The following is a 16,719-nucleotide window of genomic DNA, read 5'->3' on the forward strand; positions in this document are numbered from 1 at the left end:
TCCTGCGTCCCCCTCACTGCTTTGCATGCTTGCTGTGTGTCCCTACTAGACTCTAACCCCCCCGGGCAGGACTGCATGCTTTGTTTATGACTACTCCCAGTGCTTTGCATGGGACCTGGCATACAACAGTTTTTTGAAATGAATGAATGAATGAATGAATGAGGGAGCAATTGAGGGGATGAGCAAATGAACCTCCCTTTCCAGCCTTCACACTCCTTCCAGAAGGCCTCCATGATCTCCCACAGCTGACGGGGCGGTGGAAGAGGCTGGGACTCCCCCGAGATGGGACCCCCTTACTCACACACCCTAGACATCTCTTCTCCACCCTGACTTGTGTCTGGCCACCAGTGCCCCAAGGGTGGGTGGCCTGGATACCTGCTTCTCAGCTCTCTTAGCAGGTGCCACCCAGGTTCCGCCAGCAGTGCCCAGCTTTCCCTTCCATGAGGCTCCAGTGGCGCTATCAATGACAACACCCTACCCAACCCCCTGACCTCTGCCCCTAGGGCCCTGCTCCCAGCACATCAACAATGCTGAGCCTGGTTGCTGTGGGGGTCGGAGGCGCCCCCTTTGAGGGGAAAAAAACCACAGACCCATTTTTTCTTTAAAGAAAACAAGTTTTATTTTTTATAATCAGAACATTCTAATAAAAATATTATTATAATATTAGCTACCTTTACTTTCTGGGCTTTGACTCTGCACCAGGCGTGCAGCAAAGCCCACGTACGTCAGCCCCGAGGCCTCCCGCGTCCCTGAGGTAGGTCTGAAGGAGCACCCCAGTGCCCCCAACCTTCCAGCCCGCCCGCCCCTCATCTCTCCCCTGCTCCTCCAGGGCGAGGCCCCATCGTGGTGTGTGTGAACCGCCGCCTCCTCTCCCTGAGCTCCCAAGGCAGGCAGACATGTCTCAGCTCAAACCCGCAGGTTGTATACAGCAGGCGGCACTATGGGGGTGGGGAGTGGGGTGAGGACCACCCGGTGCTCTGAGCCTCTATCCTGCCAGCCGGCAGGGATGTAGTGGTCCAGCCCCTCAGCCAGCACTCCCTTCATGGCCTCGGGGAGCGGGCCAAGCTTAAGACAACTCACTGTCAAGATGCCCACCTCTGAGGAGCTCGGGCTGGCAGACACTTATCAGAAGAACACCACCAATATCTCTTCAGGCGGACGAGCCATTGACCAAAGCAAGTCTCAGAATCAAAAAAACAGGTTTCGGATTCTTGGCGATGGGAGTCTCCATTGAAAAAATAGACTGAAACTCTGAAATCATCTTAGTAGCAAAACAACAATGATAAGAAAAAGCCGCAGTGCTTCAATGGAACGGACCATGGCTGGCTGCCCCAGTCGCTGGTCACCGGGGGCCCTGCCGCACCTGGGAGCCTGGGGGGTCGGGGTGCGCCCGGGCCAGCATGTAGACAATGGGAATTCCGGGGGTGGGAGAGCCCCCACCTGCGGTTCACAGTCATGCGGATGGAGCGACAACAGTCAATGCACCTCGCAATCCTGGGCTTCCCTGGAGCAATAAGGCCTGACGGGACCCAGAGGGCGGTCAGGGTTTACGGAGGGTCCAGAAGATGCCGCCAGGTGCTGGGGGAACCGCCTGCGGGCTCCTAGGGTATGGGAGGGTGGGGACGGTGCGTGTGTGACATTCAGGCTGATCTTCGATTAAGTTTCGGTCATTCAAGTCCTCCCTCAAGACATGACGTCCCAGGTGTAAAGAGCAGTGGTCTCTGGGCCATCCAGGGTGCCGGTGGGGTCCTGCGGGGTCCCCCGAGGCCCAGGGGTGGGTGTGCACCCCTGGACCCGGCTGGCGCCCACCCAGCCCACAGTGACGGGGCCGTGGTCGCAGGCGGGGGCAGCCTCACTGCATCCGGTCAGGCTGCAGCTGTGGAGGCTGGTACTGCAGGAAGGTGGTGCCCGTGGGAGCCGCGGCCGAGAGGGCCTGGGGCACGGCAGCCGGGTAGCCGTAGCCCACGAAGCTGGCGGCTGTGGCAGGCGAGGCGGCGTACGGGTACTGGTCATAGGTGGCTGGTGGGTACTGGGCATAGGCCGGGCTGGCCGGCGTGTACTCGATGTAAGGCGAGGACAGAGGTGGAACCGGGGCAGCCGGGATCACCACGCTGGGCTGGACGATGGCTTGTGGGTAGATGTAGTGGGGGGTCAGCCTGTGGGGCCAAGCAGAGAGGGTCAGGGTCGGGTGACAGAGCAGGGAAACACAGCTGGCTCCAGGGTGGAGTAGAGGAGCTGGGACTGCTGGGCAATGCTGCGTCACCCTCCTGTGTCTCTACTTCCTCATCTGTAAAATGGGTGCAGTCTGAGCAATAAGGCTGCTCCCACCACAGGGCCGTGGCACTGGCCACGCCCACAACCTGCACAGCACTCTCCCAGAGACCCACAGGGATCCCACCGGCCTTCTTCAAGTCTGTACTCAAAATATCTCCTCAGTGAACCCCTCCAGGAACCCCCCTCAAACCACCCTACACCCCAAACACCATCCATTCCTGACAGGAGCAACAGCATGACTACCTGGGGGCCAGAGGGAGTTTAAAAATGATTAGCAATTTCAGAACCAGTGCATCAAACCGAGCACAAGTCCCCATGTGATCACCTAGGGCACAGATCCATGAAGCCAGCCCTGTCCCCACCCCCACTTCCCTACTCATCTTCCAACATCTTGCCACGCCCCCAAGTGACACCTACGCAACTTACTTATTTCCCACATCTGCCTCCCCCGACTAAAACGTCAGCCACCTATGAATTGCTAACACAGAACTTGGCCCCCATCATGGGCTCACCTGCCGAGTGAACGAAGAAAACAGCGAACAGAAGTGTAACCGGATGGTGGTACTAAGAGCAAAGGTGATGGCCACGCCTTAGGGACAGGGCCCAGCAGCCCGGTGGCCACGCCTCACGTGAGACGAACTGGTGAACCTTCCCCTAGAGTGGCTCTCATAATTATCTCAGTTTACAACAAACACTGGGCTCAGAGGCACCTCACCCACAGTACCAGAGCAGAGGGAATGGGATGTGGCCCCTGGGCGTCAGTCTGAGAGCTGTGACCTGCACCTAGCACTCATCGCACCTGGCAGGCTGCCCACTGTGGGTGCTGTGCGTGCTGCGCACCCAGCCCTCCACCACAGGGGTGATCCTGCACATCGCCAAAGGGGAAAGTGAAGCTCAGGAAGGCAGTATCAGCAGGTGCCTCCTCTGCCAGCCAGCGCCCAGCCCCATAGCCAGCCTGCAGCAGCGCCCACGGTAGGGGTGGGCACAAAGCCACCAGGGCGGGGCATCAGCTCCTTGTCCTCCTCTCAGACCTGCTTGAGGTACACAGGACGGGGCCTCTACACCTGTAAGACAGGCCCGGGAACCCTGTCCTGCCGCCCTTCCATTTCGAAGAGAAGCTGCTTGGAAAGCAAAAGGGAAAATGTTCCCTCCTGGGAATCCCACAGGCATGGCAGGGCCAGAAATTGGGTCAGCTAGGGGACAGCAAGCAGGGCCCTGGAAGCCAGGTTCCCTCTCCTGCTGGGCCCCTCAGCATCCAGGAGCCCTTGCTCCTGAAAAAAGATGGGGCTCAGTGGGTCCCGGCCGCCCCCCTGGGAACACAGAAAAAGCAGAGAAACCCCAGTGTCATCCATCAGGACAAAGCAGTGCCCAGGGTCCCCCAGACCAACCCATGGGGCAGCAGGACAAAGTCCAATCTCACCCTCAAGCCACTCCCTCTCCACGCTGCCGGGAGAGAAAACCAGGCCACAGAACAGACATGCTGTTTATGCAGAACTGTTATATTTATACCGAACGGTAATAATGTTCACTAAAAAAATCAAATGTGTGTTTATACCAGTGCTAAGGATGGGTGAGGTGGAATCGTATGAAACTGCCATTTTCACGGGTCCAAGAAGTTGAATGACAGCAACTTTATGTGGCCCGATGTTTTGAATGCAAAGAAAAGGCTGGGAAGGGGGCTGTGGAGGGGGTAGGGGGGTGGGCAGTTGGTGCCTGTGGGTCTGAGTATCTCTATGAGGCAAACAGACTCACAGGCAACAGAAGAGATAAGAAGCACTATTCGCACCAGCCACAAAGGAGAAGCAACCCAAGCTCCCGTCTAAGGATGAATGGGTTTCCAGACTGCGGTGTATGCATGCCAAGGAATGTTATTCTGCCATAAAAAGGAGTAACACGCTGACACATACCACCACTATGCGGATGAACCTTGAGGACACGACGCTGGGTGAGAGAGGCCAGAAGTGAAAGGCTCTGGACTGCACAATTGCACGCATGGAAACCTCCACAGAAGCGAGTCCAGAGAGAAAGTGGTCATAGTGCAGGGGCTTCAGGAAGCAGGAGAGGGGAAGCGGCACTATGTGGTCTCCCCCTGGGTGACGCAGAAGTTCTGAATCGGATGGTGGTGATGAATACACAGCTTTGTGAAAATGCTTAATGCCCTAAAACGGCAGATTTTAGGTTATGTGTACTTTACGCAGGGCTCCCCTGTGATTCAGCAGTAAAGAACCTGTCTGCCAATGCAGGAGACACAGGAGATGTGGGTTCGATTCCTGGGTCAAGAAGATTCCCCTTGAGGAGGGTAAGACAACCCACTCCAGTATTCTTGCCTGGAAAATCTCATGGACAGAGGAGTCTGGTGGGCTCCAATCCACAAGGCTGCAGAGTTGGGCAGGATTGAGTGACTAAGTACTGCCTCACACCTTACCACAATAAAGCACACACACGCAAGAAGCAATCCTGAGCCAGGGGTGAACCATCCAGTGAGGGCACAGTTGAGGTGGGGACAGGTACCACAGCCTCGTGGACACAGCAGCAGACCCCACCCTAGGGGTGAGAGCCTGGGCACACCTGGCCAGTCCCAGAGCAGCCCCAGTTGCCCCCGGCCAAGAAGTTCTCACACTGGATCCCCTCATCCCTGCTATCTGCCCTCCTAGGTGGCAGCACCCCTATGGTTGCCATGGCGACCCACTCCTGCTTGTCAGAAGGTCAGACAGCTTCCTGTAGGAACCTGCACACTGGCCCCAGGCCAAGCTCTCTCTCCCTTATTAGAGGTTTCTGCTGTCTACCCCCTCCTGCTTCTCTGGTGGGAACAAGAGCCCTGAACGGAGTAGGGCCTGGGTTCGAATTCCACCTCTGCCTCCCCAGGCTTCTCTCCTGTCTGTGGGTGTGCTCCGGGCCAGGACACAGCAGTGAGAAGACTACACAGCCCCTGGCCTCTCAGAGCTCGGAATCCAGGAGGAGAAACACACAAATATGCCAACCCGCGGACCAGAGTCGGGAGTGGTTAGGGGAGGCTTCTTGGAGGAGGGGGCAGCTGCTTGGAGCCTGAGCTCCTGGTCCATCTCCCCCACTGGACCTCACATGAGTGGGTGGAGGCTCTGCCTGGCACCTTGCCCAGGCCCATGCATGGGGAAGGGGCTGGGCATTCGGTGCTGACACCAAGAGAGAAAAGGGGCCACACCAACAGTTCCATTTCTTGATATCCAGTCTGCCCACAGGAAATCACCTAAGTATTTACACAGAAGTATATGAGGACTTAAGAATCCAGAGCAAACACATCGTCCCTTATTTAAAAGGGTATGTGATATGAAGCATATGAGTTTGCCTTTTGGGTCTCAGCTTAACAATTTGATAATTTAATAAATTGGTAACAACGGAAACAGTGCCATCTATTTTACAAGATTGTGATAATTTTAAAAGCTATCATATATTTAAAAAACCAGGCAGGAAAAAAATAAAACAAGCAAGGAACTAATACCTGGTCAATATTCTGTGTCTATTTCTTGGGTATCCACTATGTGACAGACACTTTCTTTTCACCTTCATGGAGCACTTTTATTTTCAGTCTAATTATTTAAAAAAAAAAAAAAAAAAAAAGGAACCCCAGCTGTCCAGACCCCTCCCTAAAGAGAAGCCAGTGGTGACGTGAGGGAGCGGATCTCGGTGCAGTGCTCTAGAAACCCCAGCACATTCCTGAGGGTGAGGTTCTGGAAGTTTTGAGCCCAGAACTTCTCCCAACACAGGCAAGGACAACCCCGCTTCAGAGAGCAGACAGCCAAGTCTGACGGGGTCTGGGAACCTGCATCCGACAGGCCCCCGGGGATGCAGGTGCACGCTGCACCGCAGAAGTACCACCCAGACCAGGCACAAGCTGTCCGCGCAGGAGACATACCCAGGGCGCGGAAATGACAGGATTCTGGCCATGCCTGCCGCAAGGATGCCAGCCAGGAGAGCCAGCATGCTCACCAGGTTTCCAGGCAAGAATACTGGAGTGGGTTGTCTTACCCTCCTCAAGGGGAATCTTCTTGACCCAGGAATCGAACCACACATCTCCTGTGTCTCCTGCATTGGCAGACAGGTTCTTTACTGCTGAATCACAGCTTCAGGGTGGGAGGAAGGGGGGTTCCCACTTCCTGGCCTGCAGGGACACTGTGAGTCTGTATCTGTTCATCTGTGTCCCTCAAGCACCCTGTCCCACCGTCCACTCTGTGAAAAGCCAAAGATAACATATGAAGCATTTCACAGCCAGAAAATAGGTGCTGATGTTGCCCCATTTCTCAGGAAAACTTAGGCCCCAAGAGGCCAAGGGACTGGCAGGGTGCGTGTGCCCAGCCAGGAGACAAGAGCAGGGCTCTGCCACTGTGCAAGCCCTGCAGAGTCAAGGGGGAGGAAGCTATGAACCTCCCCCCAACAAGGGGCTGGGCCCCTCAGATCTGCATTCAAGTTACAGAGCTTCCATGAGCCTCAGTTTTCCCATCTTTAAAATGGGTCTGGCAGAAGCTGACCTCAGGGCTTGAGAGCAGAGATCCTCTACCAGACCAGCATTTCTCAGCTGCAGTGACTTCACCCCAGGGGCCACTCTGCATGAATGTGACATTTCTGGCTGTCACCTGGCAGGTAGGGAGTGCCACTGGTGGAGGCTGGGGACACTGCTAACATTCCACAGCACACAGGACGGTCCCCCTACAAAGAATTCACCATCATCATGCTGAGGTCAAGACGGGCTGTAAACTACAAGGCAAAAGGCTGATACAAGGAGTCCTAACCACTGTCCCAACCAGAAACCCACACAGGGGGCTGGGGAGGAGGCCAGGTGGGAGCTGAGGAGCCGAGCTGGCACATGAACACACTCAGGAAGGAACAAACACACACACATATACGCACCCACCAGAATCTCCAGTGAGAAGGAAAACCCAGCCAAACCAGCGGCTGGCCCCGTCTGAGCACAGCCCTCTGGATCCCTCCCAGGCCTACACACCACAAAAGGGGGGCATCTCGGACACCTGTCACCAGGACACAGGGTGCGTGTGCCCAGCGGGTTCCTCGGCGCCCCACCTGCTCCTCAGAAAGGTCAGCTGCCGCTGGCCTCCACGTACTCCATCTACAGGCTTCTGAAGAGGGCGCAGACTTGGCACGTTCTGTCCCCAGACTGGACATGCTTCTCCGTGTACAGGGCCTTTGCACCTACTGTTCCCGCTGCTGGCAGGCTCCTTCCCACAGCTCAAGCACCTCCACAGAGGCCTTCCCTGACCACTACCCCCTCACCTCCTGCCCACCGCTGGCCATATTTCCTTCCTACAGCCTCAAACCACTTTGTCATCCACCTGTCTTCCCGAGGGCAGGGACATGGCCTGGACCGCTCAGTCCCCAGGACCTAGCCAGCACCAGCCGAGAGCCAAGGGCCTTGCTGGCACTGGGTGCAAAAGGGGCTTCCTCCAGGGCCCCGCTGCTGAGTTGGGAGTCTCGGCCCTCAGAAGGCAGCAGAAGCAGCCGCCCGACCTGGAATGGCCATTAGGGCCAGCACAGCTTTGCTCGGCAACTCACAGCCATGAACCCTAGGGAGGCAAGAACCACAGCCTCCGTTCAAGTCTGACTCTGCACCTGTCAGCCTCAGTACTGTCCTGGGGGCTGGGGCTGCCCTCTTTCCGTACCCCCAGGGACCTCAGCAGCACCAATGACCCCTCCTCCTCGAGCCTGAGGAAGGGCAAGAACATCCCACCCAGCCAGGACAGACAGAAGGCCCTCCCAGCCCAGCCCCATGGAGGGCAGACCAGAGACCCGGAGCGAAAAGCAAACCAGCAAGCAGGACAGTTAGTGGGTCAGAACCTAAAAATCAGGTGACCCAACGCCTAGGCCAGGACCTGGGCAAGACAAACCCACAAAACCCCAGACTGTGGGAAGTGGAGGGGGCTACAGCCAGCCAGGTTCAAAAGGCCAGGCCATCCTGGAGGGGCACGTGCTCAGGTTGAGCAGCCCCTGCTGAGAGGGCGATGGCAGAGATCTCTGCCTGGACCCACACGCCCAGGGTGAGCAGTTCCCAGCCAGGAGCGACCCAGCTGTCTTGGGCCAATGGAGACCGGGATGTAGGACTGAGAACCCCGAGTCTAGATCTCGGCCACGGCTGCCCCAGTCCCTCGGCCCTCTCAGGCCTATTTCCCTGTCTGTTAAACCAAGGGTGACACAGAGAGCAACAGAGCCTCCCTGGGACCCCTGGAGGCAGAAGTCTAGGGGTCTGATCAGCAGCGTCTGGGAACTCCTGGGCAGGTGGGGGTGGAGGGGGGCAGCTGAGGGAGCTGGCGCCAGGAGACAGACGGCCTCATACCCCACACACTCAGAGCGAAACTCCCAGCGCAAAGGGATGGGTTGCCGTCCCAAGCGCTTACTCTGTGAACGCACGGTCACCCTCGAAAATAAAAATAAAAAAGGCAAATGAGCCCATTTCACTTTTTCTGTTCTCTGGAGGTTTGGCCTGATAGGCTGGAGAAGTCGGCAGCTGCTGGGGTACAACTCAGGATTCTTAGGCCAGGGAGGGCCCCCCTAGGACTTCCCAGAAGGGGGCCTCCAGGCTCTCTGGGGCCACTGGATCAGAGCAGATGTGATGCATCCCCCGTGGGGCAGTGCCAGGCCCTGGCTTGGCCTCACCACCGGAACCTGTCCAAACCCAAACACCGGCCCTTCCCCCCAGACTGCAGCCTCCCTCACTGCCAAGGCCAATCGAACTGCCATGAGCTCAGGCCCAATGTTCTGGAATCCTCTTGGACTCCCTTCTTTCGCACGTTCTTTCAATGTACACAGAATCCCACAACTCCACACCCCTGTGCTGGTCCAGGCAGCCACCATGCCCCCAGTGGCTCAGGCCCACCCGGCAGCCAGAGAGGCTCTAAAGATGCAAGTGACTCGGCTCTCACATGTTCAGGGCCCACAGAAGCCCCACATGACTCAGAGTAAAATCCAAATGCCCCCACTGGACCACTAAGGCCCTACGTGAGCTGAGGCCACCCTGCTGGGTCCGTGACTCCCCTCAATCTCCCACTTCCTCCCACCAGTCATACCAGCCTCCCATCGGCTGCTCCCTTCCCCCCAGGAGCACCAGTCACCACCTCTGCCAAAGTCCTGTAATCACAAGCAGGACCAGGGCTCCCTTCATCCCAAGCTGCCACAAATCGGTATACGTCCTTTGAACAAACTGAATGAATGAGAGCAGGGCTTCCTCCCCACCCTCGACGTGGGAGGGGTTGGAAGAATGATCCAGGTGACCCCCCAGCACTCTGCAGAGTGCTCATCATATCCACGCAGCAGCCGGGGAAACGGAGACTTGAAGAGGAAAGGTCATCACAAGAACAAGGGGTCACCCAGGTAAGTCATGGGGCTCCCAGGCTCCTCACACGGCCTCCTCCCGCTGCAGCGTGAAGGGCCTGGCCCATCTGGGAGCCCCCTTCCCACACTCCTACCCACCCATGGGTCCAGGATGCCTGCATCAGCCTGAGCGTGGTCAGGCCTCTGCCCTGCAGCCCTCAGTACAGGGTCCCTCCTGCCAGGGCGGCTGGCGGGGACCTCGCCCTTGGATGAGAACCCAAGAACCACCCGGAGGCTGGTGTCTGTTACAGCAGACGGCGACAAACAACAGGTGCGCACGGGCACCCGCGGGGAGGGCCACGCGCCGGCCCACGCCTCGCTCCAGTGAGAGCCAAACAGGAAGCAACGAGGTGGGGAGGGGCAGGACCACCCCAGACACCCTAAAAGTAAAAACAAGCCATGTGATGCTACACAGGGAGGGTACAAGCTTCCTCTCTGCCCCCCCCCTGCAAAGCCTCCATTCTGACCTCACTTCCTGCCACACCTCCAAGGTGCTGGCCCCCACCCCCTGCCCCAGGCCCAGGTGCTGACCCCCATTCTAGGCACTACAACTACTCCTGGCTTTATTTATGTCATATCATGAGCTAACAAGGCTCTCCAGGTACAGTACAGGAGGCCCCCTGCAGTGTCCCCAGTGGTGATGTCTCACAACACAACATGCCACCAAGCCCAAGAGTCCATAGCAGGCATGCTGCTCTTAGCTGGCTCCCGGCCCTGCTCTGATTTCACCATCTGGGGGTGTCCTAGGGTGCAAGTCTATGACTGTCATACTCGCAGAGCACCCTCCCTACCCTTACATCATGACACAGGCCTGTCCTGCCCCCACGAGGCCCCCTGCCAGCCAGCTGCTCTGTCCAGCTGTACCCATCACATGTGCAGACGGATTTCTAATGGTCTGGCATCCCTGCCAGAAAGTGAGACGGAGAACCAACCACATCTTTCAAAGTATCCAGCAGGTGTTCAATAAATACTTGAGGAACAAAACATTTGGGACCAGCTCATTCCCTTCTGCCCAGTCCCGTGTGCTCCATGCTATTGAGAAACAGACATCTTCCTATCACCCTGTGGCACCCCCTCCGACCCCCTGGCTGGGCAGGTACCCACGACCTGATGACAACAAGGGCAGCGGGTCTCAACCTGGGCACTGGGGACCATCACAGAGACAGAGAAGGGGCCCGGAAACCTTCAGCCAAATGGAGTGTGCAGGTGCCGAGGAAGGAGATCCTGGGCTCTGGTCAGTTCTGTGGGTTCTGGCTCTGACTTGTCCGAGAGCTGGCCAGACAGCGGTGCTGGGGCCTCAGGGAAGGAGGGAGGGTGCTGGAGCCCCCAACTCAGGCTCCAGTGCCTGTGCCATGCACGTTCAGCTCTGGCAAGTTTCCCCGCACCCAGCACCTGCACAGGTGGAAGGGGCAACAGACTGTGGCCGAGCCGCTGTGAGATGAGTCACTGTGCACCCGTCTTTCCGTGGGCCAGGCCCTCATCGCACGGCTCTGCACGCAGGCGCGGGCCCATCCCCACTCAGCCCTGCGAGGTGGGACTGACATGATCCCCACCCTGCAGAAGGGGAGAAGGGGGTGGGCCTGACCCCGAGCCTGGTCAGGCTCCCGGGGCCTCGCTCTGGCACGAAGCCTGCCTGATACCCATTGGCCACCAGACCCTGTCCTGTCATCTGGGCCCGAGGGCTTGGCTTGCTCCCAGCACCGAGTGGGGCTCATGGTGGACAGGTATGAAGCCCACAGTGAGTCCCCCTTAAGAAGCTGGGGTTGGGGGAGATGAGCCTAGAGAAGCAGGTAACCCTTCAAAAATCCCCCAAGGAGAGGCTCCCAGCGTAGTTGGGTCCAGGACACACCTTAGCTCCTACCGGCCTCAGGCCCAGCCTGGACATACAGCTGGCTGTCAGACAGCCCTGACACCAGCCGAGAAGCCCCTTCCGAGCCAGACCCAACGCTCTGCCTGGACCCTTGCCTGTAGGCTGCTGACTGTCCCACCCGGTGAGCCGCTCGGCAGGGTGGTCTCTGGCTGTAGTTGTCTCCCCCTGAGACCGGCCACTTGCCCCCTCCCAAAGAAGTCTTCTCTAGACCCAAGCCTCAGCCGTCATGAATGTGACGGAAATGTCCCACTCAAGGTAGACCCTGAAAGACCCTGTTCTTGAAGAAAAGATAAACCGGGGTGGAGGAACCCAAGCAAAAAACAGAATGTCAAAATCCTTTGGCAAATCTTCCCACCCCAACGTTTATGACCCGGCCAGGCGAGGATTCCGCAGTGGCTGAGCCCAGGAGTTGGGGGTCTGGGTCTTTGGAGCTGCTCTGGGCACAGGAGTGAGGTTGGAAAGCCTAGGGAAAGTTCCGCCGGGCAGGAGAGGGGTTAACGGGTTCACAAACCCTGGGCTGCCTAGGCCTCCCTGCCAGCCTGGAGCTGACACAACTGACCGCTGAGTCAGGCCCGACCGGGCTCCCAGGCCTGATTGTTTGTAAAGACAAAAGGGACGCTGACGGCCCAAGTCTCCAGCCAGGCGGGCGGGCGCTGGGAGGAGACAGCTGACCCCAAAAGCCTGGCCGAGGCCCCTCCTACCTCTGGGTCTCAGTGCGGCCTGGTGGGAGGCGACCATCCACCAGCCGCTGGAAAAGGCACAGCTGGACTGTCCCTCTGACCCCTTGTCCCTGTTTGTCGACTGTCCTTCCACCCCTTGGCAACCAACAAATAGAGCCTCTGCATCGTCACGGGTCTTAAATGGCCGGGCAGCAGATTCAGTTACAAAACATTGTCCCCGGCACTCAGGAGCAGGTGGCAGTGAAATCTGAGTGACCCCTGACCACCCTCCCATGGGCGACACTCTGAGGACCGTAGGGGAAACCGTCTGGGCACCCTTCCCACCTCCCACCCCAGAGAGCAGAGGCTGAGAGCACGGGGCCAGAGCCAGCTTGTGGAGATTCAAGTCCCCTCACTTCAGCAACCCTGGATGGGTCATTAACTGTTTTTAACCTCTCTTTGCCCATTTCCACACCTATGAGGAAGGCATGATGTCCGTCCCAACCTCAGAGAAGTGCCACAGGGTGTGGAGCACCTAGCCCCGTGAGCTGGCACTGCCTTGTGTGGTTATTATTTTCATTTTCCAGATGAGGAAATGGAAGGCTCAGGAGGAGGAGACATCACTTATCAAGGAGGACCTCATTGGGAAAGTGACAAAGCCAGGATTTGAACCCAGGTCCGCAGGCTCAAGTCCCAGATATCAGGACTCTGATACAGTCCCAGAAGCAGCTGTAATGGGTCAGAACAGAGCTCAGGCCCAAGCGGAAAGCCACGGAGGCATTTTAAGCAGGGGAGAGCTGCGTGTGCTCAAGGCTCACACCCGGATCTCAGTGCTAGCTCCTGTCCCAGCCCCTGCCCCAGGAAACAGAACCAGGACTGTGAAAAGTGAGGAACGCCCTCCCCGTGTGGCCTGAACCCAAACAGGAAGAACCTGGGTGACAGCAGGAAGATGGGGGTGTCCCCAAACACCTTCAAAAACGCCTACAGACATAGATGAAGCAGATCCCAGAGTGGGAAGGAAACCAGAGCCCCCTGCTCCCGGCTGCCCTCCAGGCTTCCTCCCAGGAGGATACACAAGGCATTGGGCTCACACACAGTCTCTGACCCACAACGGGGGCAGGCACTGGACAGCCGCAGAGACTGCCTGTCAGGGCAAGGAGCCTCGAATCATGGCCAACCTGCCCAGGCCACCCGAGCCCAGCTCCCAACCTGCTCCAAAGCCTGGTCCACAACACCCCAGTGAGCCAGGTGAGCAATCAAATCAAGTCTCTGGGTCAGATACACACACACACATACTTGCAACTTTCAACACAAAACACAGGGCCTGGAATCTGATCTCTGATAAGCTTAAGAAGTTCTACCATCCTAAAAGGGGCTGCCTGTTCTATAAATGGCCCCCCAACACAAACCCCCCATCGTAATCAGCACATTCCCCACACCAGGGCACAGAGCCGACATCAATCACGGGGCTGAGAAGTCGGCCAGTATGGCAGGCTCCTTTGCGCATCTGAAGTCTGTGTCCTTTCCCAAACAGCTGCCAAGCCTTATTAGATGCTTTAAAAAACAGAAGAGAAGGCCCTTTTGGGTGGAGGAGGGTGGGACACGCTACTCCAAAGCACTTAGACAAAAGGCCCACAGGCTGAGCCCACTTGGGCGGAGACATCTGGCCCTAATCCCAGCTCACCTGCTGCAACTTCACAAACACTGGACCGGTTGGCAGTGACCTGCTGCCGCCATCTGTTGGGCACTGGAGCAGGTCAGAGAGGCGCCCTCAGAAGAGCCTGGCCCAGCTCCTGGTCGGCAAACACTTCCAGCATGCTCACCTACCTGCCTGGCCTCCACCCACAGAACTCAGAAGGGCTATCACTATCCCATTTTACAGGTGAGGAACCCGAGGCACACAACCAATAAGGGGAAGCCAGGACCTGAATTCAAGCCCACCGGCTCCAGAGTGCATGTTCCCCATCTCTCTTCAGTGTGGCCTTCGCTGGGGGCAGAGAAATGCAATCTGCCTTCTCTCCCTTCTCCCAGCTGAACCCCTCCCACTCCCACAACACGATCACGCTTCTGAAAGACTGGAGCAAGTGACGGGCCTCAGATAGAGAACGGGAGCTGCAGACAGTGCCACCAATGCCGGGGGGTCAGCGGTCCTGGGGTGAGAGGCTCCCTCAGACCGAGGGCCACCTGCACGGGGAGACCCAGGAAGCCCACAGTGCCCTGACCTAGTCTCCAAGGGCTGTGCGCCCCCCGGCCCCAGCCGACCACGTCCACTCACCCGTAAGTCCGCTGGATCAAAGTAGGGGGCACCTGCTGCACGCTGATGGCAAAGCCTAAAATGAGAGACCAGTTAGGGAGGGGCCCAGCATCACCAAGGGAAGACCCCTACAGCCCTCCACCTCTAGTCTAAAGGGGTAAACAGCTTCCTCTCCCCTCCCAGGCACCTCCACCTGAACCCCAGAACTCCCAGCAAAAGGGGGCCCACAGAGCTGAGGGGCAGCAGCCGCTGGGCTAGCGTCCTCCCGAGCTCCAGCTCTGGGACCCACTTCCTCCCTCCGGTGAGGACAGCTGACAAGCGGGTGATCTGCCCTCCTCGCCCTGTCCCACCGGCACACGCTGCCGGAGGAAGGGGTTCGACTTCCGAGCTGGGAGCTGGGGGATGACTGCCCTGTGACGGCTCTCTTGGAGCACATGACAGCCAACTGCTACTCCTGGAGCAGAGCAGGGTGAGGGGGGGGCCGCCTCTTCCACCCGGCAGATACCAAGGCTGAATATAGCAACCAGAAGCACAGGAAAGCAGGGACTCTCACCCGTCTGGAGGCTGCGCGGCTTGGCACCCAGATAGGCCAAGTTCACGTTCGCCTTGCGACCATCGATGTTGGGGTTAGGGTCTTTGCAAGCCCTCTCTGCGGCTGCCCGGTCGGCCATGGTCACCTGGAGGAGCACAGAGGCATCAGGGGCTTCCCCAGAAGGTGGGGGAAGCAGAGAGTGGGCTCTAGAGCCCAGGCACCCCGGCATTCACTTCTCCTGACTCCAGGTGCCCGCTACCCAAGGCATCCGCCCAGCCCCCGTCCAGCCTAGGGCCCCCACCCCAAAGCTGCCCTTGGACCCCAGCTCCTCCCTCCGAGTTCAAGCGCTAAGAAACGCGGCCTTGAAGGGCAAAAACAATCCCCTGGGACGACAGCGAAACCCGAAGGGAGGGAGGGGTCCTGGCCTGGCCTACCCGGCCCGTGGGGACCACCAGTTTCCTCACGGGAGGGGTTTGGGGACACCCTAGTTAGAAAAGGAGTAAGAGAAGTGTCTTCAGGCCGACTCTGACTTAGGTTGTTTGGGGTGTCTGTGGGAGTTGCTGGAAAATAAAACACGGGTTGCTCAAAGGCTCCTAGGTGCCCCAGGGTGAAGCCCTGTTCCTCGCTCGCTTGTTGCTCCAGGAAGTGCCGAAAAGTAGCCGGCCGTCCCCAAAACCTCTCCACAAACTTAGAAGAGTCCTAATTGAACAGAGCGGCTCTCCCTTTTAAAGCCGGCGTGGCGTGGGGGCAGGGAGACGGGGTCAGGACCGGCTGCAGCCCGAGAACGGTCAGCAGGTGCCGAGCCGGCGGGAGGCGCCCGGGGCTGGCGTGCGCCCGCCGCTTGACTCAGCGCCCCGGCCGCGATAAGTGCGGGGCGGGAGCGTCCGGCCGCGGGGCCACTTACGAAGCCGTATCCGCGAGACTTGCCCGTCTGGCGGTCGGTGATGACCACGGCCTCCTCGATGTCCCCGAAGCCCTCGAAGTACTTCCTGAGCGAGGCGTCGGTGGTATGGTAGGGCAGGCCGCCCACGAAAATCTTGGTGAACGTGGTGTCCTTCTGCGAGCCGTGCATGGCGCCGTGGGCGGCCGGGGGCCGCGAGAAGCCCGCGCTCGGGGCGCACGGCGCGGGCTGCAGCAGCATGGGGGGCGCCCCGCCGCCTACGGACCCGGGCCGCGTGGGGCTGCGCTCATTGAGGGCGGTGGGGGGGCGAGCGGGGCAGCAGGGGCGCCGGTCTAGCCGCCAGGCCCGTCCACGCGCGGGCCGCTCCCGCCGTGCGCGCCTCACTGCGCTGCGCTGCGCTCCAGCCGGCGTTGCGGGCACCCTGCGCCTCAGCGCCTGCCCCGCGGGCTTTGTAGTCGGCCCCGCCCCGGCCCCGCCCCCGGCCCGCCCAGGCCCCTCCCTATAAAGCCGGCCCCGCCCCCAGCCTCAGCCCCGCCCCGCCCCGGGCGCGCGAGGAGCGCCGGGAAGCGTAGTCCAGGTCCCGCCCCACCGCGCCCCACGTGCGGTGGGGAAGCACTTGGAGCAGGGCGCGCACTTGCGGAGGGAAAACATCCGGGTTTTCTAGGGCACCTGTTCCGTGCTCGCTGGGTTCTGGGCCCCTCTCCTCGTATAGATCACAATCTAGCGAACCAGATGTACACGATTCAGATCGTGTTTAGTGAGTCGACGTTTCTCCCAGTGCTGCCTCCAGTACAACAACGTATTGAAGGTGAAATGAGTTTTGTCTTTATGCACAGGTGCTAAGTAGTTTCAGTAGTGTCCCACTCTTTGTGA

At 58.8% G+C, this 16,719-nt stretch overlaps 1 protein-coding gene across 1 annotated transcript; it reads right to left on the bottom strand.

Moving 5' to 3' along the window:
- On the bottom strand, window positions 594-16,281 carry RBM38 (RNA binding motif protein 38). The gene is made up of 4 exons (XM_018057629.1): window positions 15,850-16,281; window positions 14,967-15,090; window positions 14,435-14,489; window positions 594-2,156 (listed from the first exon to the last, which is right to left on the bottom strand). Exons 1-4 carry the CDS (start codon window positions 16,084-16,086, stop codon window positions 1,853-1,855), a joined length of 720 nt encoding a protein of 239 aa, XP_017913118.1. The 5' UTR covers window positions 16,087-16,281; the 3' UTR covers window positions 594-1,852.

Source organism: Capra hircus, chromosome 13 (genome assembly GCF_001704415.2).
Source record: "Capra hircus breed San Clemente chromosome 13, ASM170441v1, whole genome shotgun sequence".
NCBI lineage: Eukaryota > Metazoa > Chordata > Mammalia > Artiodactyla > Bovidae > Capra > Capra hircus.

What these genes read in the sequence shown, in the direction of transcription:
- RBM38 (XM_018057629.1), bottom strand. Translation starts at nt 16,086, where the DNA reads ATGCTGCTGCAGCCCGCGCCGTGCGCCCCGAGCGCGGGCTTCTCGCGG. An exon ending in AGTCTCGCGGATACGGCTTC is followed by an intron (nt 15,091 to 15,849) that starts GTAAGTGGCCCC and finishes GTGCTCCTCCAG; the next exon opens with GTGACCATGGCCGACCGGGC. An exon ending in TTGATCCAGCGGACTTACGG is followed by an intron (nt 2,157 to 14,434) that starts GTGAGTGGACGT and finishes TTGGCCCCACAG; the next exon opens with GCTGACCCCCCACTACATCT.